The sequence below is a fragment of the Bos taurus genome, chromosome 28 (genome assembly GCF_002263795.3).
Source record: "Bos taurus isolate L1 Dominette 01449 registration number 42190680 breed Hereford chromosome 28, ARS-UCD2.0, whole genome shotgun sequence".
Lineage (NCBI taxonomy): Eukaryota > Metazoa > Chordata > Mammalia > Artiodactyla > Bovidae > Bos > Bos taurus.
Genome location: NC_037355.1, coordinates 188,527 through 214,870, shown reverse-complemented (window position 1 = coordinate 214,870; position 26,344 = coordinate 188,527). Strand labels below are relative to the sequence as shown.

Below are 26,344 nucleotides of genomic sequence, written 5' to 3'. Positions count from 1 at the left end.
TTATCAATTTTCCCTGAAATGTTCAAGTATTGGTAAGAAAAAAGAATCTTCATTTTAAAAGCTTCTGTTTACTTTCTCAATACTTCATAATCATTTCATTGATTTTCCATTTTAGTCTGCAAACACACTTACCAAAATGGCATTTACATTGTCTTTTTCAAATATAATTTGGCCTGTTATCTGATAAAGAATCTCACAGAGGCAGGGTTTTAGACATAGACTTCAGCAATAAGTGAACAGTGAACTTCCAGATGTTCAAGCTGGTTTTAGAAAAGGCAGAGGAACCAGAGATCAAACTGCCAACATCCTCTGGATCATTGAAAAAGCAAGAGAGTTCCAGAAAAACATATATTTCTGCTTTATTGACTATTCCAAAGCCTTTGACTGTGTGGATCACAATAAACTGTGGACAGTTCTGAAAGAGATGGGAATACCAGGCCACCGGACCTGCCTCTTGAGAAACCTATTTACAGGTCAGGAAGCAACAGTTAGAATTGGACATGGAACAACAGACTGGTTCCAAATAGGAAAAGGAGAACAGCAAGGCTGTATACTGTCACCCTGCTTATTTAACTTCTATGCAGAGTACATCATGAGAAATGCTGGGCTGGAAGAAGCACAAGCTAGAATCAAGTTTGCCGGGAGAAATATCAATAACCTCAGATATGCAGATGACACCACCCTTATGGCAGAAAGTAGAGGAACTAAAAAGACTCTTGATGAAAGTGAAAGTGAAGAGTCAAAAAGTTGGCTTAAAGCTCAACATTCAGAAAACTAAGATCATGGCATCTGGTCCCATCACTTCATGGGATATAGATGGAAAAACAGTGGAAACAGTGTCAGACTTTCTTTTTCTGGCTCCAAAATCACTGCAGATTGTGATTGCAGCCATGAAATTAAAAGATGCTTACTCTTTGGAAGAAAAGTTATGACCAACCTACATAGCATATTCAAAAGCAGAGACATTACTTTGCCAACAAAGGTCCATGTAGTCAAGGCTATGGTTTTTCGAGTGGTCATGTACGGATGTGAGAGTTAGACAGTGAAGAAAGCTGAATGCCGAAGAAGTGATGCTTTTGAACTGTGGTGTTGGAGAAAACTCTTGAGAGTCCCTTGGACTGCAAGGAGACCCAACCAGTCCATTCTGAAGGATATCAGCCCTGGAATTTCTTTGGAAGGAATGAGGTTAAACCTGAAACTCCAGTACTTTGGCCACCTCATGCAAAGAGTTGACTCATTGGAAAAGACTCTGATTCTGGGAGGGATTGGGGGCAGGAGGAGAAGGGGACAACAGAGGATGAGATGGCTGGATGGCATTACTGACTCAATGGACGTGAATCTGTGTGAATTCCGGGAGTTGGTGATGGATAGGGAGGCCTGGCGTGCTGCGATTCATGGGGTCACAAAGAGTCGGACATGACTGACTGACTGAACTGAACTGACTGAAGGGAAAAAAGGTTGAGAAAATGAAAGTTAACTGATCAGTTCATGCAGCAAGTCAAGAATTATATAAAGAATAATCTGTGATTGAATATTGAATTTACATTGTTTCCCACCAAATCAGAAGAATATAATTTAGGGGATAAGTTAAAATAGAGCATTCAGTTCAGTTCAGTTCAGTTCAGTCGCTCAGTAGTGTCTAACTTTGTGGTCCCACGAATTGCAGCACACCAGGCCTCCTTGTCCATCACCAACTCCTGGGGTTCACCCAAACCCATGTCCATCGAGTCAGTGATGCCATCCAGCCATCTCATCCTCTGTCATCCCCTTCTCCTCCTGCCCCCAATCCCTCCCAGCATCAGAATCTTTTCCAGTGAGTCGATTCTTCGCAGGAAGTGGCCAAACTATTGGAGTTTCAGCTTTGGCATCAGTCCTTCCAAAGAACACCCAAGACTGATCTCCTCTAGAATGGACTGGTTGGATCTCCTTGCAGTTCAAGGGACTCTCAAGAGTCTTCTCCAACACCACAGTTCAAAAGCATCAATTCTTCTGCCCTCAGCTTTCTTCACTGTCTAACTCTCACATCCTTACATGACCACTGGAAAAACCATAGCCTTGACTAGATGGACCTTTGTTGACAAAGTAATGTTTCTGCTTTTCAATATGCTATCTAGGTTGGTCATAACTTTCCTTCCAAGGAGTAAGCATCTTTTGATTTCATGGCTGCAGTCACCATCTGCAGTGATTTTGGAGCCCCAAAAAAGAGTCTGACACTGTTTCCTCATCTATTTCCCATGAAGTGATGGGACCAGATGCCATGATCTTCATTTTCTGAATGTTGAGCTTTAAGGCAACTTTTTGACTCTCCTCTTTCACTTTCATCAAGAGACTTTTTAGTTCTTCTTCACTTTCTGCCATAAGGGTGGTGTCATCTGCATATCAGAGGTTATTGGTAATTCTCCTGGAAATCTTGATTCCAGCTTGTGCTTAAATTATTAAGAATAATTTTAAAAGCCTAAAACGCAATTGTCAGTTGAATGGGATGGCTTATTTGATAACTACAAATATCCCCTCTTCTTTATTCAGGGTGATACATATTTAAATGTCATTTTGTGGCTGTTGATGATGACTCTAATACACTAGATAGATTTGCAGTTTTACTCTTCCAAACCCCATTTTATGTACACAGGTTTGAATGGTAATTTCTCTGTAAATGAAAAAGAAGGAGAGGAGCATTGCAGGTTTGAAAATAAATTGTGAATATAATGGTTCTGAAGTCTGGAGTAAATTAAATACAATATTTTAAATACTAAAGTCCTGTGTTTTATATAGCTGAAGTAAATTTTAGTGTGATTTAGTGGAATAATTAGTTCTCAGTAGTTTTCCCTAGTCTATCCTTCTTGAACTTCTACCAGTAGAAAGATATTGCTTTATTCAAAGGATTAATAGTTATAAACACATTATTAGAGCTGGTCTTACATTACTTTATAGCAGTGACTTGGAGGTGAAGGAGGTAAAAAATAACAGAAATGAAAGAGAGAAAAGCCAGTCTGAGATACTAAGACATGTGATATAGGAACAGAAAGAATTTAACATTTTCAGGATGATTGATTATTAGAAAGAGTAGAACAGTCTGCATACATCAGTTAGAAAGAAAACAATTTATGCTAGTGAATAAAACACTGTGGGAGACTAAAATTCAAGTGAAACTTATTAGTATCCTCAAATGCCTTACTGAATATCTAAAACATATATTTTTAAAGTTTGAGATGATATATTTTGAAAAAATAGAGGTAATTAACCAGTTCATTCTGAAGGAGATCAGCCCTGGGGTTTCTTTGGAAGGAATGAGGCTAAAGCTGAAACTCCAGTACTTTGGCCACCTCACATGAAGAGTTGACTCATTGGAAAAGACTCTGATGCTGGGAGGGATTGGGGGCAGGAGGAGAAGGCGACGACAGAGGTTGAGATGGCTGGATGGCATCACTGACTCGATGGATGTGAGTCTGAGTGAACTTTAGGAGTTGGTAATGGACAGGGAGGCCTAGAGTGCTGCAATTCATGGGGTTGCAAAGAGTCGGACACAACTGAGTGACTGAACTGAACTGACTGATACTTTGCTTGTTATCCTTTTAACTATAAAATATAATATTTTATCTGTAAATTAAGCACACTTTTAAATTAGGCACAAGATAAATATAGATGATTTTGGCCATGTATATATACCTCATGATTCCAAATGTGTTGAATTTTTTTTTCTATTTATCACATTTCCAGCTAGAATGGATGGAAGGAAATTTCTCACATATAAGATTATCCACATATTATCTCTTATTTTCTCTTAGGGTTTCATTTCTGTGTCTATTTTCTCAATAACTAATAGTGAGAATAGGAAAGTGATGACTGACTTTTTTCCCTACACTACCATTTCTTGAATTCTACCAGGGCATAATATCCAGTTATGGTTGATAATACATGCTAATAGAATGGTTATGTAAATATACTGCATTCCACAGTGTTAGTTTTCAAATCAGGTATCAAAGTTGTTTATGAGAAATTAATATTTTCCTCATAAACAAAAAGAACTTAAGGAAAGCTTTTCAAAATAAAAATCAAATATTTTTCTTCAAGTTTTAAACCTTTCTGTTATAAAATGCCCCATGCTGCAGTCCATGGGGTCGCAAAGAGTTGGATCAGACACAAACTGAGTGACTGAACTGAGCTGAACTGATGACAAGGAATGATATATTTATAAAGATTGATAACTGATTGCAGATGGCTACAAACCACTCTGAGTCATGGAAAATAGGAATAACATCACAGAATTTTTTCTCTTAGGACTTTCTCAGAAAAAAGGAAATTGACATTCTCTCTCTCTTTTTTTTTTTTTACTGTTCTTACTTTGTTACATTGCAATTCTGATCGGAAACCTACTTGTCATGAGTTCTATTGCCTCCAGTCAACTTATGAAGCAGCCCATGTATTTCTTCCTGAGTCACCTCTTCCTCACAGACCTTTGTTACACCTCCACTGTCACCCCCAAGTTGATCGCTGACTTACTGGCAGCAAAGAAGACCATTTTCTACCATGGCTGCATGACACAGGTCCTCACCATGCACTTCTTTGGGGGGATTGAGGTCTTCATCCTTGCGGGGATGGTCTATGATCGCTATGTGGCCATCTGCAAGCCTCTGCGCTGCACTCTGATCATGACCAGACAGAAGTGCGTTGCCATGATCGCTGCTTCCTGCGCTGGGGAATTCCTGCATTCCTTCAATCAGTTTCTCCTGGCCATCTTTTTACCCTACTGTGGGCCAAACGAAATAGTTCATTACTTCTGTGATGTGTATCCTCTGTTGAAACTGGCCTGCACTGACACCACCAGAATCGGTCTCTTGTCATCGCCAATTCGGGCCTCATGGGCCTGGACTTTTGTGGTCTTGTTGATATCCTACTCTGTGATGTTTTACACTGTCAGGTCCTACTCTGTAGAGAATTGCCACAAAGCTCTCTCCACCTGCAGTTCCCACATCACTGTGGTAGTCCTCTTTTTCGCTCCTTTATTCTTCATTTACATTGGACCAGCAACTACTTTCAGTTCAGTTCAGTTCAGTCGCTCAGTCGTGTCCGACTCTTTGCAACCCCATGAATTGCAGCACATCAGGCCAGCAACTACTTTACCAGAAGACAAAGTGTTTGCTCTTTTTTATACTATCATTTCTCCCATGTTCAACCCTCTAATCTACACACTGATAAACATGGAGATGAAGAATTCCATAAAGAAACTCTGGTGCCATATCACAGTAAGAAAAGAAATGAACTAAAACATACCTCTGATTTTCACCACTGAACTTGTTGAATATATGAATTTTATACACTGAAAACTTTAAAATGTATAATGCTTGCCTATGTTTTTTGTTTTGTTTTAGCAACATATAGATTCAAATATGAGCAAAATCTTACAACTCCCTGGATTTATCCAGACTCTCTGCTGTACTCTTTTCTAGTTTTCTAGTTTTCTTATTTATAGCTCCTCTTCCCCTCTGATCTTTTGGCTGTGTAATCAATTTAGATATTTAGCAGTAGACTATCAAAGGTATCATGTAATACAAATCAACACTGAGAACCCATAGAGCCCATTCTTGTATGTGACTTTAATCAATAAAGCCAATTCCAGGTAGCAATGATTTAGAAGATAATTCCAACATTTACTTGCATAATTTAAAGAATATTCTAAATGACCAAATTTTGGACAAACTTTTGAGACAAACCCTCAGATGATTGTCTTTGAAGCCCTTCCCATACAGGCATATTGGGACCTGCCACTGTCACATATTGTAAGTTGAACCCACAACCCTCAACCATTGGCCCCAGACTTTTTATGAAGATCAGTCATTCTCTAGTAGCCTTGCCCTCAAAGGAAGAGTTGTAATGATGCAAGCCAGGGCCCAGCTCCCAGATTCCAGCTAACAAATGCATTCCAAGAGGAAAGAATTCACACAGAGAAAAACATTGTTTTCCAGTGGAAATCATTGAGACCTCTCTGGCTCTCTTCATAAAACTCAGAAGAATCTAAGCTAACAAGGTTTTCATTTGGGGACCCCAGGACTGATTAATAAACAGTTCACCCCAAGTGGAAAAGGAAGCACAGAGAGTTGAGAAATGCTGTACAGAAAAGCTGCCATCCTTATGCTTTGGTTCTGACCTACTGAGGTATGGTGCCTCCCATTGTCTCTGGTTTGTTTGAATGCTGTAACACCAAATAACCATTTGGCACTGGATGAGCTTGATGTTTCAAAAATGAAGATATTTTAGACTTCTAAATAAGTTGCCCTACTGGTTGTAAACCACAGAGTACAATGTGTGATGGCCATCTTCCATCACACTTATTATTGGAAGCATTATTTTTTTGTTCCTGTCCATAGGTCTTAAGAAGAGTAAGAACATGTGATAAGTGGATATACCTGGGAAACACTAAGAATAAATGCTAGTAGAAAAATAGATGCCTTTTATCATGAATTCCTATCTCTGAGGTGCTACAAGAATATGAAACACAACAGAACTTTGTTATCCTGTAAATAAATTGGCTCTTTACCCTTCCAAACAAATTTACCAATAAAAATGGACAGTTTTATGGACATTCTTAATGGTTGTCTTATACCATCTACCTTTGGATTTCTTTGTGAATGTTATGGTTCAGTGAATACACTGAAATATGGACAAGGAAATCAAATGGTATTTGGGATTTGCTTTAAAACACTGCAGAAAAGGAAAATGTGTGTGGTGGATAAATAAAGCAAGAATGACAAGTTATAGGTAATTATTAAAGTCAGGTGATAGACCCATGGGAGTTCACAATACTTTTGTATTTGCTTAAAATTTCTAAATTAAAAGAAAAGTCAAAGACATGGAAATTTTCCAGTGTTAAAGAACTAACATAAAAACACTCATTAGAGTATGGAGAAAAGGGAACCCTTCTAAACTGTTGGTGAAAATGTAAATTGGTGATGTCACTACGGACAACAGTTTGCAGGTTCCTTAAAAAACTAAAAATGGAAATACCATGTGATCTAGTAGTCCCACTCCTGGGCATATATCTGGGGAAAACAAAACAAAAAAACCCTCTAATTCAAAAAAGATACATGCACCTCAGTATTCATAGCAGCACTATTTACAAAAGCCAAGAAGCAATCAAAGTGTCCATCAACAGACAATTGCCTTAAGAAGTTGTGGCACATATATAAAGAAAGAATGGAATATTACTTGGCCATAGAAAAGGAACAAAGTATTGCCATTTTCAGCCACATGGATGGACCCAGAGAATACTGTATTTAGTGAAGTAAGTCAGACAGAGAAAGACAAATATATGACATCACTTATATGTTATGTCTAAAAAGTGATACAAATGAATCTATATATGAAACAGAAACAGACTCACAGACATTGAAAAATAAATTTATGGTCACCCAAGGGGAAAGAGAGGGGAAAGGGATAAATTAGTGGTATGGGATTAACAGATACAAAAAAAATTATGTATAAAATAGATAAGCAACAAGAATTTACTACTATATAGCCCAAAGAACTATATTAGGTATCTTGTAACAACCCATAATGGAAAATAATCTGGAATATGTGTATATATCTGAATCACTTCGTTGTACACCTGAAACTCCTTAAGCTAATTGGAAGACATGCAAAGAGGGTATAACCAATCTTGCTGGTACATTTTGGTTAAAATGAAAAACAGATTGCCGTGCTACTATTCTAACAAAATAAAGGTGTCAATAAATGAAGATGTCAATGTAAATGGCCCTCAAAAAAATAAAAATATAGCTTTCTACTCTGATAATTTTGTAGCCAATGGCGATCTGGAGCTTCTCATATGTCCAACACCAGTACTCTTATCTAAGTCCCACATCAATCTCTTTTCTTTTGTTCAAAGGAACTGTTTTTCCCAACTCTGTCCATGTAAACATGAACTGCAACTCTGGCTAATTCTAGCACCCGATAGTATATATTTGTTACGGGCATGTGTTCCGGACCCAGAATTGCTTACTAACTATGAGGACTAGGACATATGCTCAACAAACCATCCATCAAGTGATAATAATAGCCCAGCACACAGTATTATAAAGATATGTGCAGGACCGAAATACTGGTCATACAGTAAGTGCTCAGTTAGTATAAGCCATTTTATAGCCCAGTATCCTGTTATGCATTAGAAATGTAACCATTCTGATAATAACTTTCCTTTGGAGTGGTGAGGGTGTGAGAATGGGACTCATATTAATGTCATGCTCCAACTAGTTTCCCTGGTGGATCAGACAGTAAAGAATCCACCTGCAATGTGGGAGACCTGGGTTTGATTTGCTTTCATGAGAATTTGTTTTCAAGTTGTAGAGAGAGCCATGCTAGATACAAAATGAGTTGTCAGTGTTGAGAATTCTCAAAATGGGTGCACAATTCAAAAAGAAAAATAGCATATTTCTATGACTCAGTTTTAAATGCCCAGCAAACAGACCTAAAATATGTGCTAGAAATTCTTGCAAAAAATATCCTAACATATTTGCTTGTTGTTTTAAACCTAGCTCTTGACAGCTATCTGAAAACTCCTGGATAGGGAATGCACAGTATACACATCAGAGAACATAACAGAGCAGGAAAGTGAAAGATCACCTTCTGGTGTGAAATAAGCAAGGTCTTTGATAAGAAGACCAACCAGCCCTCAAAGTTTCCCTCTGCTTCAGAAGCCCTATCCTCCAAGCAACCAGACTTGTATTATTGAAAAATAAAACTTCAAAAATTAACACAAATGTTTCTGTTTTATTTTTACTCTTGGAATAAAAGTTGTGAATATGGATTACTAAAATAATTGGAGACTGCAGCAACATAGATGGACCAAGAAATTATCTTACTAAGTAAAACAAGTCAGACAGAGAAAACCAAATATATGCAATCACTTATATGTGGAATCTAAAAAAAAAATAAAATTACACAGATGGACTTATTTACAAAACAGTAACAGACTCACAGATGCAGAAAACAAACGTATGGTTACCAAAAGGAAAAGGGGAGGGGAAGGATTAATTAGGAGTCTGGGATTAACAGAATCAGACTACAAAATATAAAATAGATAAACAATGATCTATTATATAGCACAGGGAACTATACTCAATATCTGTAATAACCTATAATGAAAAGTAGTGAGATGGAAAATATACATGCATATAAACACACATATATATGAATTGAATCACATGACTATATACCTGAAACCAGCATGACATTTTAAATAGACTGCAGTTTAATAAAATAAACAAACATGTCATTGCCAATATCAATCACTAAGTAGGGAATTCCTTCACTTTTGCACTTTGATTTCCTCCCTTCTCAGCTTCTCAAGAACATCAGCCATATTTCTCTCTCCAGCTGGATCATTAATAGCATGTAAAATATCAAGAAATGATGATGAGATTCTTTGTAATTTAGTGAGTGACCTTACCAGTTCTTGCATTCAGGTTATTATCCACCTTTCATTAACTTTGGCTAAAATATTTTGCAAGTCAAAATAGAGAAGTTGATTCACACAAAATAATATCAATGCTAACAATGTCTGGCCATAGAAACTCAAATTGTGTCAGGAAAAATGCAATTAATGATAGCCCTTTGTATATTTGACTAGTTTTGCATCAACTTATAAATTCATTTTAGCACCATTTAATGACTATAAATATGTGGGGGAACTCTTGTCTGAACCAATGGTAACATCTTAGTGGTTTCTACATTAAATATTAATTATAAGTTCAATAGAATCTTTGACATGTTCATTCAACATTTGTATAAAAACACAAATATGTTCTGTCTTAAAATGCATCATTTGACAAATGATAAGCTTTAAAGAAACTATAGAAATAGATCTATTCATAGATAGAAGCTTTAGATAGACAATAAAGACAAAGTAAATTTTTTAAAAGACGAATTCAGTTGTATGATTTCAGCTTTTGAACATACATAAATACCACATTTTCAGGTACCAAATGGATGAGAAAATACAATTGTCTTATGGAATTACATAAAGTAAAATTCAAGAAACAACTAAATAATAAATATCTGTATAACATTAAAAAGTCAAAGATTTACAACTGAGTAAAACTTCTATAAATTAAAATGAAAAGACGCACAGCTTCCTATTCATTTATTTAAAATATACTATTTGTAATTATACGTTTGCTTGTTTATTTACTTCATTGTCTGACTCCTTCTTTAGTCTCCAGCATCACTGAGGGTTTTGTTCACCACAGAGCATTTCCTAGGGCTTCCCTGGTGGCTTTGTTGTAAAGAACCCATCTGCCAATGCAGGAGATGTGAGTTTGATCCCTGGCTCAATAAATTCCCTTGGAGAAGGAAATGCAACCCACTCCAGTATTCTTGCCTGCAAAATCGCATGGACGGAGGAGTCTGGTGGGCTACATTCCATGGGACTCCAAAGATTTGCACATGGCTTAGCAGCTAAACAACAGCAAATGCATTCTCCATAGTAAGGTTTATCCAATCAGACCTTTTAGAAGTAGGAAATAGTAAATATTTTATATGAATGAATTTATGAGACCATTTTATGTTTCTGTTATAGTTCTTTTAAAAATAAATTTTATACAAAATACATACACCAGAAAAAGCACATCTTTTTAGTAAAGAGTTAGCCATACAAAGATAAATTGGGAAATTATCTGTGCATCTGACAAGAGAACCCATGGGGTCATGTGAGCTTCCACCCCACAAAAAAACCAACCAACCAACCAAACAATAACCACTCTAAAGCATAGGAGACTTTTCTGGGCATCACTTAGAAACTGTAATGCCCTAAAAAAAAAATTTTCCCCCCTAGGGAAAATTCAATCTTAAATCCTGGGTCTACACTCTGAACTTTTAATTCTGGCCATAGGGTTCTCAGTATTTCCCATGGCAGCTCACTTCAGTCTCCCTCAGCTAACTGACTCTGCCCTGTCCTGACAAATGGGCATTATATACAACATTCCTTACATTCTTCACATCCCATGTCTAATTGTAGTGCCTTGGATGTTGATGCAATAGGGAAATGCAATTAAGGACTTCAGTGTATTTATTTATTAGGTAGAAATTGAGAAACTGAAGCTATTGTTTACATCTTTGGCAAAGTGTACTGATGGGAAATGTCTAAATCTTCAGAGATATTGAGACCTATTCTATAGTAAACATTTTTCAGAATTCTCCTTAAATGCCAATTCAACATCCAAAAGAATATATCATACATATGTACATACATATATATATATATATACACACATATACATATGCAAATTTTGTATAGAGGCAAAGGCAAAATATCAAAGAGACACATTTATTTTTTAGAAATGGAAAAACTGCTTGCTAAAAGTGTCTCAAAGTTAGTTCAATTTGCCAAATATATCCCTATCAGTGGAACTCAAAAGCTCTCTTATAAGATGTTATGCAGTTAGAGATGGAATGCTGCATGGAAATGGTAATTTTCAAAATCCTGACTTTATTTTAGGTGTGAAGCCTCATCTTGTAAGAAATCTGTCTGATAAGTTAAGTAGCTGGTAAGTTAAATCCAGTTCCTAATTATACTAGTGACTTTCCTTAAAATGAATATTTGAATCATTCTGATTGTATTTATGATCTAAGCATTCTAACAAAACTTTGAAAAATGCCAGAATCTTTAAAATGCTACTTTTACTATTAGTGAAAACGTTCTGGCTTCAACTATCATGAACTGTGATTTGCACATGAGCTGTTAAAGTTATCAGTGCTATATCTCTCAGCAGCTATAAAAATATTACCAGATTTACTTATCTTTTTAATATTTCATAAATTTGATCATACAGTTAGTCCTTTGGATTCCATGATGGGAAAAAGTTGAATATGAAGAAGAATGGAGTGGCCCAAAAGATAAGTGGACAGTACTGCCGTGAAGGAACTGAATATTACAAAGAAAAATCTAATCAAATCAAAACACCAGTATGCTTCTAAAATTATGCAGAAGCAAACATGAATGATGAAATTTTCAAACAACCTACTTGAATGGATAGTATTTAAGTGGTAGACTTATTTTTCCTATGTTTAGATAATGTGTTTTTTGAAATGAATAAAAATTATCAAAGGGAAATACAAACATTTGTCTAATTTGGGTAGGGTTAATTAGTTGAAAATAAAGAAAACAAAAGTATTAGCTGACTGAAATAAGCAGAACATTTATCTTCAGAAATGTGGGGAAGTCAGCTCAATCCAGACCAGAGAGAAAGATTTGCTTAATGATAGAATGTTTCTCTGTAAACTACAGCCTTCAGGTAAGAAAGAACAGATTGTTTACAGCAGGGAAAGTATGCTATGTCTTATCTATCTATCTTTATCCCATGTTACAATATTACATATTTTAAGTAAGCTCAAAATGTATAGTAAGAATAATACAATATACCCATTGATATGACAAATATAATGTCAATGACAATGAATGTTTACTAAATGTTTTTTCTTAACATATACCAGTGTCTGTCCAAAGGGCTTCCCCAGTGGCAGGGCTGGTAAAGAATGCACCAGAAATGCAGGAGACCTGGGTTCAATTCCTGGGTTGGGAAAATGCCCTGGAGAAGGGAACGGCTATCCACTCCAGTATTCTGGCCTGGAGAATTCCATGGGCTGTATAGTCCATGAGGTCACAAAGTGTGGGACACAACTGAGCCACTTTCACTTTCACTTTCTGTCCTAGTGAAAATTGCTCAGTCATGTCCAACTCTTTGTGTTCTAAGCTGTTACATGAGTGAACTCATCACATCTTTATAGCAGATCTCGGAGTTAATTACAGTATTGCTCATTTTATAGATGAAGAAGTTGAGGTTACATATTTTGTCTGTGATTATGCTCCAAGAGGATTTTGGAGCTGGTATCTCATTCTATGTAGGTCCAGAATTTATAACCTTAATTGCTAGAATCTAGTCCTACTTGAATAGTTAAAGGACTGCTTAAATTTATAACACTATGGGGGTTTCAAGAGGAAGGAGGTGAAACTAGCATGTTTTTGAGCATCAAGTTCTGTATATGTAAGCTTATTTACATTCCACAATAGTCCTGTAAATTAAGCACTGCATGCTTATTTTAAGGAAGAAGGACAAAGTGTTAAAGAAGGTGAAGACTCCTGCATTTGAGTATCAGAGCTGTGTGCTGAACTCGGGTCTATCTCCAAATTTCTGATATTAATATTAATAATATTTCTTATATTGTTCAGAGAAGAATAGTATAATACGCAATTCCTGAGCTGGTATACTTGCATTTTCTCTGGGGCCTTGATCTTGTATTTAGTAACTATGTGTTATTACCTCAGTTGTGTCTGACTCTTTGTCACTCCATGGACTATAGCCCACCAGGCTTCTCTGTCCATGGAATTCTCCAGGCAAACTTATTTATTGAAGTGGGTAGCCATTCCCTTCTCCAGGAGATCTTCCCAACCCAGGGACTGAACCCTAGTCTCCCTCATTGCAAGCAGATTTTTACCATCAGAGCCACCAGGGAAGCCCTTAGTAACTTAGAGGATGGCCAAAAATTATTCAATGTATAGTACTTTCCATATATGCTTTAAGAAATTTCATATTCAGTAATTTTTATTTAATAAAATAGCATATAAAGAGATATTATCTTTACCTCAGTTTTACAGTAAACTGAGGCACAGGAACTGTAATGAAATAACCACTTGCTGATACTGTATTTTTTATTTTTTATAGTCTCCATGTATCAAGCAGAGAAAGGCAAGCAGGAGAGAGGGAGACAGATATCTTCCCCAGATTAATGGAGAATCAGAAGTCACAAAGTATTGGAATCTTGGGAGATCTTCAGACACTATCTTATCTCTTATTTTATGAGTGGGAGCCTGGGATCGTAGAGAATGAAGAACTAAACAACAGAATGAGAGAGGAAAAACTAGGTAGTTTGTCTATTCGTATAGTGTATTTACCAGATGATTAGCTGAATGTAGGTAAAAGTGTTTCTATTTTAGAGAATTGAAAACATTCTTTTATATAGTCTTGCAGATTGTGTGGGTGAATTCTCTAAGAAATTAAGGGAAGAAGCGCTACATTTTGTTTATTGTATTGTGTTTGGGGGAAATTATTTTTGAATTAAAGGAGTCCATTTCTCTATATTTCCAACTTAGGCAACTATAAGATGTAAGTCAAATAGCTTCTGAAAGTAAATTTATCTTGAAAGAGGAAATAATCTTGCAAGAGAAATGCAGGCAAATAGAAAAAGCAGAGTTGTAGATACATTAACCTATAGATGTTACAAATAAAGTTTAAGAAATATAAAAGTTTCATTGAGTATTTCACATGATGGAATTATTTCCTCTTATAAATCAAAAAGGATTATGAGTCCACTTATAGAAATTATTTGTTCCTCAGTTTTATCATGAACTACCTGACTAATGGGTGATTGCTTATTTCTTTTATTATTCCTTCAAAAGTATAGCACATTGTTTGCTTTCAATTTTGCTTTTTTAATTTAGTTTATATTTATTTAGCATTGACTATGTGCCAAGCACTGTAAAAACCCACCCACACATCCTACACCAATTTTGTGATTTCATTTGAAACCATTTAATCAAGCAAATTCTGTAGTTACCTCTATTTTACATCCTAAATTGGCACATTATACGTCACCCTACTTAACACTATTAAGATTATCTCTTCTTTCATTCTTCACAAATGTAATTTCTTGTTTCCTCACAAAATAATTTAAATTATATAAAAACTGGAACTTTCTCTAATTTGCCATTGTATTCTTAGCTCTTAGAAGAATATTAGTACAGATATTCAAAAAAGTTCCATTAAATGAAAGTGATTTGAGTGGGTCTCAACATGTCTTTAAAAGGCATTGGTACCATTTTAAGTAAATATTAGGTTTCCATTTTCTCATCATTGATTCATTTCATTACCTTTGTCATTTCAGATAATTTTCTTGAACATCATCAAATCAGGGAAGATTGAAGTAATGTTACTAAATTTATTCTCTTGGGACTTTCTATGGACAAGAAATTCCAGATCCTCTGCTTTTTATTTTTCTTACTCTGTTACCTGGCTCTTTGGTTGGGGACTTGGATCATGATTTCTATTACATGCAGTCAGCTAATCACCCATCCCATGTACTTCTTCCTTAACTATCTTCTTAACCCTCAGATCTCTTCTACACCTCCACTGTGACACCCAAACTCACGACTGACTTACTGATGGAGAAAAAGGTTGTTTCTTATAAAAACTACATGACACAGCTTTTCACCACACACTTCTTTGGGGGGACTGAGGTCTTCATCCTCACAGGGATGGCGTATGACCACTATGTGGCCATCTGCAAACCTCTCCACTAAGCCATCATCATGAACAGGCAAAGATGTCACTCAATTCTCATAACATCATGTACAGGGGACTTCTTCATTCTCTTGGTCTCTTTCTTCTTGCAATTGTTTTACCTTTCTGTGGCCCCAGTGAAATATATCACTATTTCTGTGATGCATATCCTTTGATGAAACTAGCCTGCCCTGATACACACAAAATTGGCTTTTTTGTCATTGCCAATTCTGACTTGATGGGACTGGTGCTCTTTGTGGTTTTGATGGCCTCCTACATTTTGATTTTGTATAATGTGCACACATATTCTGCAGAAAGCTGCCATAAAGCACTTTCCACCTATAGTTTCCACATCACAGTCATGATCCTCTTTTCCCCACCTGTCTTCTTTGTTTACATTAGACCTGTCTCAACACTACCAGAAGATAAGGTGTTCGCACTCTTCTACACAATTATTGTCCCCATGTTCAACCTGCTTATCTACACACTTAAAAACATGGAGATGAAAAATTCCATAAGAAGAGTTTGGTGCAATAAAAGATTCTGGGAAGGAAGGTTAATGACTTGAAGGTCATTCGTCTTTGATGCCAGTGACTGTCTTCTCATCAATCCTTCTGTTGCTAATTCTCTCATGCTAATGGGAAAAACAGTCAGAATGTGTAAAAGCCAAGCCTTCAACAACAGCTTGCCTTCAGTGTTTCCTTTTTTATTTTCCTCTCAAAGTGTTTTCCTTGATTTCACTTTTCACTAATAATCCCCTCTGTTAAAAGAAAAAAAAGAAAAGAAAAAAGAAAACATTTTACAGAGTAAAAACACATTGAAAAGTCTGGAGAAAGAGTGATACTGTTAGTATTGAAGGCTAAACCTGGGGGAGACATAGCCCTCAAAATACTCGGCCTCAAGGTGTAAAAGGTAATAATATGTTAAAAGGCCAAAGACAGTTAAAGAATCGGCCTGCTAATGCATGAGACACAGGTTCCATCCTTGGGCTAGGAAGATCCCCTGGAGAAGGAAATTGCTACCCACTCCATTTTTTTTTTTTTTTTTTTGGTGGGGGGGAAATCCTGTGGAGAGAGGAGTCTGGTTGGCTATAGCCCATGGGGATGCAAAACAGCTGGACATGACTCAGTGACTAAACAACAACAAAAAGACAGTTATAGGAAATTAGGAACAATCACATACTGCAAACTCCTTTCAGAACTATATACCTAGCCTCATGTCCTACAACTCTAGATTTTTTTTAAATCAAATATCTACAGATTTTTTTGTGTGTATCTGTACACCACTATTATTTTACTTAAGTGAAAAGAATATATAGATCTAAGTAGAACATAGTGTAAAGTCCAGTCTTATAGTCTACATGGCATGTCCCTCTGAAAAGCAAGTCATTGTGTGATCTGCTTCTAACGTGACATTGTAAGTACTGGGGAAAATATATGTTTTTTATATGTGTATGTATATACACACACATGAACTCCTGCTATTTTAACTGGGTTTGACATTAAGTATATATGATCAAAGAATAAATAAACCACGTGACTTTGCTACAAAAAAGAAAATATAAATCCCTTAGTTCCTCAAAATAGATGATTTTTCTCAAAGTAAAAGACTTTCACTTACTATTTAAATTCAAGTGTAGAATAATCCTAAAAAAATATTTGACAAAATATAGATCAGAGTCAGTGATGGGAATGTATATTCTGCTGCTGTGCTTAGGTGTATCAGAGGAAGACAACATAAAGGTGAAGATCAAAGATTTAATCCTCAATAATGACATGTATGACAATAATGAACATAATGACAGTTCAGTTCAGTTGCTCAGTCATGTCTGACTCTTTGGAACCCCATGGACTGCAGCAAGCCCACATTTCTTCCCTTTCCTGAATTGGCAGGTGGGGTCTTTACCACTAGCTCCACCTCGGAAGCCGCTATACATGTGCAATATAATACATTATTCCTCCCCTTCAAGTTATTTTCATGATGTCGAATGAATCTTATTTATTAAAGAATTAAGTAAAAAAAAATAAAATTCAATTATTTGAAAAGAGATACTTCTTAATTGTATATATATCTAGGGATATCAAAGTGTATAGAAATTATATGGAAATTGAAAATGTGTACCCTTTGCTTTGGGCTTGCCAGATGGCTCTAATAAAGAATGTGCCTGCAATGAAGGAGTTGCAGGAGGCCTGGGTTGGATCCCTGGGTGGGGAAGATCCCCTGGAGGAGGACATGGCAATGCAATGGCAATGGAAAAACAAAAGCATACACTAGATTGAATAGATTCAGTACCAGCATTTACATTTATTTTTACAATCCTATTGACTTCATCTAAGATTACATGCAGATTCTGCAATGTTCCTGCCAATAACTTTTTCAGAAGTATAGAGTATCCATACTTCTCAGACATTGAAAAGTGGGCAGACATCCTACTTGTTTGATACAATCCCATTTTATTTCAACATAATTATTAGCAGAACTCCTCTTTTTACACTCAAATTATCTCAATTTTAGCAATAAATCATATAGTTCCCCTTTTTATTTCCAAACTAATTTTTCAGTATATATGAAGATATTGTCATGGTAAAAGGTTATATAATTATTAATTTTGTCATTTTTAAGATGATTTCATTAAAATCACTTTAAAAACAAGTTCCAATTTTTATATAGTGATTTTCACATAAATCATATTTTTGGTGTTCAGTTCCTACCTAATTTTTGCTTTTCAAATAGTTGCAATGAATATGGGAAGTCCTCAGCTGAGTAGAAAATAAGACTTTAAATTTCTGATACTCCTTTTTTTATGAGAATGCAAGGAGTACAGCAAGGTTCTATGGACTTTCTCTCTGGGATGATCAACATGACTGTAGCTTATGTACATTTAGAGATTCTTTCCATGGAATTAAAGTATGGGGAGATTAGAATGGTAACCTCCATTTAGTGACTTATGGAAAGAGAAAAAAAAATCAAAGCAAAATGTAACTTCAACAAGGAATTGATGACTCTTGTTACTAGGGGAAGATGTTAATAAGAAACATAGATTGATAGAAGAAAGGATTTCAACTGATGCTAGTGTTTATGCTTAATTTTTCTAGAGCAAAGTCCATTGTTTATTAAACTAAAGTAAGCAAATATTACTTGAATAAGATGTGTAATGAGAAAGCAAAGTGATTTCATTTGATTTGCCTTGCAGTCAAAAATAGTTTCTAGCACCACACCTTCCTTAAGGCATTCTTCATCTCTGCATTTCTGAGAGTGTAAATCAGAGGGTTGAACATGGGAGGAATGATGATGTAGAAGAGAGCAAACACCTTTTCTTCTGGAAACGTTGTGGCCAGTCTAATGTAAATAAAGAAAGTAGGTGCAAAGCCCATGGTGGATTGTATGGCAAAACCAATACAATATTGTAAAGTAAAAAAAAAAAAAATAAATTAAAAATTAAAAAAAAACCACAACTGTGATGTGGGAACTACAGGTGGAAAGAGCTTTGTACCAGCTTTCTGTAGGGTAAGGCTTGATGGTATATAATATCAAAATGTAGGAAAGCATCACTACCACAAAGATCACCAACCCCATCATGCCTGCATTGGCCACCACTAAGATCCCAACTCCATAGGTGTCCTTGTTGGCCAGTTTCAGCAAAGGATACACGTCACAGAAATAGTGATCTATTTCATCGGGGCCACAGAAAGGTAAGTTAATGGTGAGGAGACCCTGGGGAAAGGAGTGCAGAAATGCCCCAGCACAACAAGCACTGACCATGGCACAGCGTCTGTGCCTGCTCATGATGACGGTGCAGTGCAGGGGCCTGCAGATGGCCACAAAGCAGTCAGAGGCCGTCATGGTGAGGATACAGACTTCAATCCCCCCAAAGAAATGCGTGGCAGAAAGTTGTGCCATGCAGTCTATGTATGAAATTGTGCTACTTTCTGCCAGCAAGTCAGTGACTAACTTGGGTGTCACTGTTGAGGTATAACACAGGTCTGATAGAGCAAGGTAATTAAGGAAGAAATACATGGGTTGATTATTTAGTTGACTGCATGTGATAGAAATCATTATGAGCAAGTTTCCCATCCAAATAGCTATGTAACAAAATAAGAATACTAGGAAGCACACATGTTTGATTTTCATGTTCTGGGAAAGTCCCAAGGGAATAAATTCAGTGATGTTACTGGTATATTTTATGGTCTAATGCAGTGAAGACTCAGTGAGTTTGCCTTAAAAAAAAAATATATATATATATATATATATATATATATATATATAACAGGTTAGCATGAGAAATATTGACTAAGCATGGTGTCAATCAGAGTGAGTGTTGGAGAAATACATTCATTTGGTAAATCAGCTTCCAATACTATACTTTTAAATAGTTAATTCTAAACCCCATATGATTAGCTTGCCATATAATACACCAGATCCAATTATTTTCTAGAGTGAAAGAGAATAGTATTAATAAGTACATTTGCTCAAGTATAAACAAACATGCACAGTCATCTTATGTATGGGAGGAAAAGTGAGCTTAGGAAAGATACATTTGTTTTCCTGAAGCAGCTTGTTTGCTTAGGAGATTCACACAACCAGACTTAAAGTGAAGGGAGTAAGGTAAGTTGTGCAATTTCAAGATAGAACCCTGTCTTTATTTAAAATATTTGAATTTTCTTGTGGAACATTACTTTTTTAAAAATATTGCACTAAATTATTATTATATTTATCAATGTGTTGCTGGCACACAGGGCAAGTGACTCATTTGACTCACTGAATAAAAGCTATAGCAAACCTAGACAGCATAAGAGATATCACTTTGCCAACATAGGTCCACATATTCAAAGCTTCAGTTTTTCCAGTAGTCATGTATGGATGTGAGAGTTGGAGCATAGAGAAGGCTGAGTGTGGAAGAATGGAGGCTTTCAAACTGTGATGTTGGAGAAGACTCTTGAGAGTCCAAACAGCAAGGATGACAAACAAGTCAATCAATCCTAAAGGAAATCAATCCTGAACATTCATTGGAATGACTGATGCTGAAGCTGAAGTTCCAATATTTTGGCCAACTGATGTGAAGACCTGACTCTCTGAAAAAGACCCTGATGCTGGGGAAGATTGAGGGCAGAGGGAAATGGTAATGACAGAGGATGAGATGGTTGGATGGCATCATCGACTCAATGGACATGAATCTGAGCAAACTCCAGGAGACAATGAAGGACAGGGAAGCCTGGCATGCTACATGTAGTCCATGTAGCAACAAAAAGTTGGACACACTTAAGACTGAACAAGAAAAAGTCTTGATTCTGGGAAATAGACTGATATATTTACAAACATTGTGGAGAATAATAAAGAAAATACTGTATCAGGTGAACCAAAAGTGGCTGTGGCATTTCTTTTTAATTTAAATTATTAAAAGTAACAGTAATTATATGTAAAATTAAGAAACAAAGGTTGCCTAAAAGACTAATAACAGTAATAAGGAAATGAATCAAACACTCCCTTGATACAGATCAGGTTTCAATAATTTCTATAATAGAATATTTTGCAATTAGACTAATTATAATCTTTCTGCTTTGTTACCTTTTAGGTTACAATGATTTCTTCACAAATAATATATCCCCAAAAATATTTTTCAAAGTATCACATATATTATTAGTATTTCTATAATCAGAAAAATATGTAAAAGTACTTCCTTAAATAGCTTTAGTTTAGGTTGTAGATGCTTTCATTTCCAATTAATTTTCCATTATGCTTCTATAATTTATAAGCATATTTTTAGTCCAAAGTATCAAAGTAACAAAATGGGAAAATAATTAGAAAACTTAACTGGTTCCCTTTTTTTCCTCTTAAATGTTTCTCCTTGACAGCCTCCAACTTAATATCAGGGACTTTATACTCATGTTATTTAAATTATAACTTACATTTCCAAAACTCCCATGTTATTTCCAGTTTCCTTTGTTAATATTTGAGTTACTCATTTTATATATACAAGATCTTCATTTTCATATCTAAGTGATTTAAAGAGAACATTTCCTATCATAAACTACAAGGGCTAACATTGCTGCTAACACAAATTCATTATATATGACAACAAATTTTTCCTTTTTAATATGAGCATTTCTAGTATAAATATAAATATTTCATGGTAGTGCAGGTAGAATTAGCAGGTACATACTATGAAATGGGCACTGATTATTTTCTCTTTCACTTTGTTTCTCTTCATATCATTATGTATAGATTGAGTATCCCATACACCATGATAAAAAAATAAACAAAAGTGTGCTGAAAGATTAACAGCTAAAAATGAAGCTATTACAACTCATATCAAATTGATTGTTATTGCAGGTCCTTCACAGACATAAAAGATAAGTAATGATAATAATACCTAATATTTCCTGGAAGCAGTTTTAAATATTTCACATTTATTGAACCATTAATCCTAATAAATGATCATTTTTTATCTCTCTTGCAAATAATGGAAGCCAAACAGTTAACAATTTGCATAAATACTGATAAATATTAAAGACTGTTTTTAGGTTCATTTTAATTTTTTTTCACTATCCGGATGTTGCTAATTTGGTTGTCAGGTACAAATTATGATTCTAGGGACATTTTTTTGTTGTTGTTCTTATTTCTTTCATAACCAAGTTGTCTCACATGACAAAAAGTCATGAATAAGTTAAATTTTTCCCGACAGCTTCAAAGTTTTCTCTTAACACCTGTACCAATTCTTGGCTAAACTAATTCTATTTGCTCTCTGTTCATCCTGTTCTAATTCTTCCTTATTGAATTTGCTCTACCTTTACATTCCAGATCCTCTGCTGATATTAAGTTTTTCTATACTATAGCCTTCTGCTATTTCAATTAGTCAGTATATACATATTGTGCAGAGTAGCAAAGTAGGCAGAAGAGTGATGAATCTCTATACTAGTACATTCCCTTAACTTATTTTAACTGTAACCTTTTTTTTCTTTATTTTTTTTTTCTCTTCTGTCTGAAGCATAATGTCTTTTTTTTTTTTACTTTTCTCTTATATAGCCCCTATGTGACACAAATGCTATCATTTTCTCATGAATTTCTCAAACTCATACCAAAAGAAGTCTGCTTAACTTTGGCATCTTCTGAGGCATATGACAAGGGGAATGAACATATGGAATCAGCATTTTTATAGATAAAATTTAATTTAAATGATATATGCAAAATTTATTTTTTTGTATTTGAAAGATATTATTATTTACTATAGCTTGATTGAAATTTTACCAGATGATTATATCAGTAGATAAATTCTTTTATCTCTGAGTAAATGGTGGCAATGTTCTGAATGCAGTCAGAATCTTAACTGCATTGCTAAGATTAATGAATTTTAACATATAATCAGCTCACATGAATCCTGGTTCTAGGACTTTCCTGCTGTCCTTATAGAAATAGGAAATGCTCTTCTGATTTTTGAAAATAAAATAAAGTGAAATCATCTCTAGCATTTATATTGAATAGTTTTTTTTTTTTTTTTCCCTACACAAATGTTGTATCTCCTCTGTGGTTCTTGGAATGGAATGTACATATAAGCCTTCTGTTTGATTTCCAAAGGTGTTTAAATTAGGTGACCTGGGAGATTACATGAGTTGAGTGAACTCTGGGAGTTGGTGATGGACAGGGAGGCCTGGCATGCTGTGATTCATGGGGTCACAAAGAGTCGGACATGACTGAGAGACTGAACTAAACTGAACTGGGAGATAATAACCCCCAACCTCCCTGTCATCTTTTTTAAGGTTGAGACAGTTCCCCAAAGAAGATCTGGCCAAGTCTTGCCAGCTAATATGCCACAGCTAATAATTGCTTGTACTCTGAGGAGTTTGAGTACTAACTGAAAGCCCAATTTTGTTCAATACTGAGACTGTAAATCATGTTCTTTATGTTGAAACAAAATTTGAGGAAGCCAAAGGCCCAGATAATCAGAAATAAATTTTTATTTATTTATTTATTGATATGGACCATTTTTTAAGTCTTTATTGAATTTGTTACAATATTGCTTCTGTTTTATGTTTGGGTATTGGTCATGTGGGATCTTAACTCCCTAATCCAGGGATTGAACCCACACTTTCTGCACTGGAAGGCAAAGTCTACTGAACTGTCAGGGAAGCCCCAGAACCAAGTTTTGAAGTTTGGTTTATTATAGAATAAATGGTTTGAAAAGAGAATGAAAAACATCTTGTGTGTTGCTTGAAATCTAAAGGACCCTCTGAATGTTACTAGTTGCTGTATTGTATAATTTTAAATTTCAATTTGTTTAAAATATGTGCTTATTGCAGTAGACACTTAACTGAATTGTCATCAGACGAGGCGGTCAAAGTAATGAGGATTTGAAGAAAATTAATTTATAATACAACATATACTATTTTAAAAAGTAATAACTGTGTGCTTAAATTGAATTTAACAGAGACTCTGGTTCAAGTGAGCTGTAGCTGTCCATGAGATCTCATTATATTTATAAACCTCTATTTCCATAGAATATACAAACTTCTATTTCCATTGAATTTTTATAGTTTCCTAGTGCAAAGAAATGTCATTGACATAATTTTTTCTGTTAATTTTTTCTTCTGACATTAATACAAACACTATCTTTCTTTTCATTAGTACTTACCCACTCAATATTCTTCCTTTACTTTTAACCATTTGGCATCTTTACTGTTGAGGTTAATCTCAGCTACATTTAAAAGTCTAGTCTGGGGGCTGGCGGGCAAAGCGGGAGGCACTGCAACTCAGCCAGAGGTGGCTGCTGCAGCTGCTGCCCTCTTTCCTGCCACTGCTTCTCCAGTCCCATCAGTGGATACCCCACCAGCTACTGGGAATGGACAAGAGAGAGGAGGAGGAGGAGAAACTCCCACCGACCCACAGAGTGTGTCCCCCTGAATGGCAAAGTGTCGAGTGCTGGGAAGGAGAAGGAGCATGACTTCAGCAACTTCACCCATCATTTTAAATTGGGACCCCAAAAGTTTGGAAATCCTGACCCTAACAGTGGAGAGACTTTTGGAACCACTTGTTACAGAGATGGAGAAGTCTTGAGGCTATTGTAAGAATAAGACTGAAAACCAGAGGAAGGGGGCTTAAGTCCAAATCCTGAGACCACCAGAGAACTCCTGACTCCAGGGAACATTAATCAATAGGAGCTCATCAAATGCCTCCATACCTACACTCAAACCAAGCACCACACAAGGGCCAAAAGTTCCAGAGAAAGACACCAGTTCAGTTCAGTTCAGTTCAGTAGCTCAGTCATATCCAACTCTTTGTGACCAGATGAATCGCAGCATGCCAGGCCTCCCTGTCCATCACCAACTCCTGGAGTTCATTCAGACTCACGTCCATTGAGTCAGTGATGCCATCCAGCCATCTCATCCTCTGTCGTCACCTTCTCCTCCTGCCCCCAATCCCTCCCAGCATCAGAGTCTTTTCCAATAAGTCAACACTTAGCATGAGGTGGCCAAGTACTGGAGTTTTAGCTTTAGCATCATTTCTTCCAAAGAAATCCCAGGGCTGTTCTCCTTCAGAATGGACTGGTTGGATCTCCTTGTGGTCCAAGGGACTCTCAAGAGTCCTTTCCAACACCACAGTTCAAAAGCATCAATTCTTAGGCACTCAGCCTTCTTCACAGTCCAACTCTCACATCCATACATGACCACAGGAAAAACCATAGCCTTGACTAGACCGACCTTTGTTGGCAACATAATGTCTCTGCTTTTGAATATGCTATCTAGGTTGGTCATAACTTTCCTTACAAGGAGTAAGTGTCTTTTCATTTCATGGCTGTAGTCACCATATGCAGTGATTTTGGAGGCCCCAAAAATAAAGCTTGACACTGTTTCCACTGTTTCCCCATCTATTTCCCATGAAGCTATGGGACCAGATGCCATGATCTTCATTTTCTGAATGTTGAGCTTTAAGCCAACTTTTTCACTCTCCACTTTCACTTTCATCAAGAGGCTTTTGAGTTCCTCTTCACTTTCTGCCATAAGGGTGTTGTCATCTGCATATCTGAGGTTATTGAGATTTCTCCCGGCAATCTTGATTCCAGCTTGTGCTTCTTCCAGTCCAGCGTTTCTCATGATGTACTCTGCATATAAGTTAAATAAGCAGGGTGACAGTATACAGCCTTGACGTACTCCTTTTCCTATTTGGAACCAGTCTGCTGTTCCATGTCCAGTTCTAACTGTTGTTTCCTGACCTGCATACAGATCTCAAGAGGCAGGTCAGGTGGTCTGGTATTCCCATCTCTTTCAGAATTTTCCACAGTTTATTGTGATCCACACAGTCAAAGGCTTTGGCAGAGTCAATAAAGCAGAAATAGATGTTTTTCTGGAACTCTCTTGCTTTTTTGATGATCCAGTGGATGTTGGCAATTTGGTCTCTGGTTCCTCTGCCTTTTCTAAAACCAGTTTGAACATCTCGAAGTTCACGTTTCACGTATTGGTGAAGCCTGGCTTGGAGAATTTTGAGCATTATTGTACTAGCATGTGAGATGACTGCAATTGTGTGGTAGTTTGAGCATTCTTTGGCATTGCGTTTCTTTGGGATTTCACTCAACACTGACTTTTTCCAGTCCTGTGGCCACTGCTGAGTTTTCCAAATTTGCTGGCATACTGAGTGCAGCACTTTCACAGCATCATCTTTCAGGATTTGAAATAGCTCATCTGGAATTCCATCACCTCCACTAGCTTTGTTTATAGCGATGGTTCCTAAGGCCAAATTGACTTCACATTCGAGGATTTCTTGCTCTAGGTGAGTGATCACACCATCGTGATTATCTGCTATCTTTTTTGTACAGTTCTTCTATGTATTCTTGCCACCTCTTCTTAATATCTTCTGCTTCTGTTAGGTCCATTCCATTTCTGTCCTTTATCGAGCCCATCTTTGATGAAATGTTCCCTTGGTATCTCTAATTTTCTTGAAGAGGTCTCTAGTCTTTCCCATTCTGTTGTTTTCCTCTATTTCTTTGCATTGGACGCTGAGGAAGGCTGTCTTATCTCTTCTTGCTATTC

The 26,344-nt window shown here is 36.2% G+C and overlaps 1 protein-coding gene and 2 pseudogenes across 1 annotated transcript; 2 read left to right on the top strand and 1 right to left on the bottom strand.

Annotated features, from left to right (window-relative positions):
- Window positions 1–4,238: 4,238 nt before the first annotated feature.
- On the top strand, window positions 4,239–5,264 carry LOC787953 (olfactory receptor 4P4). Its single transcript, XM_059882733.1, is given in 4 exon segments — window positions 4,239–4,830; window positions 4,833–4,866; window positions 4,868–5,015; window positions 5,100–5,264. Coding segments are annotated over 4 exon segments (939 nt in total).
- OR4P39P (olfactory receptor family 4 subfamily P member 39, pseudogene) lies at window positions 14,955–15,882 on the top strand (annotated as a pseudogene).
- OR4P38P (olfactory receptor family 4 subfamily P member 38, pseudogene) lies at window positions 18,533–19,511 on the bottom strand (annotated as a pseudogene).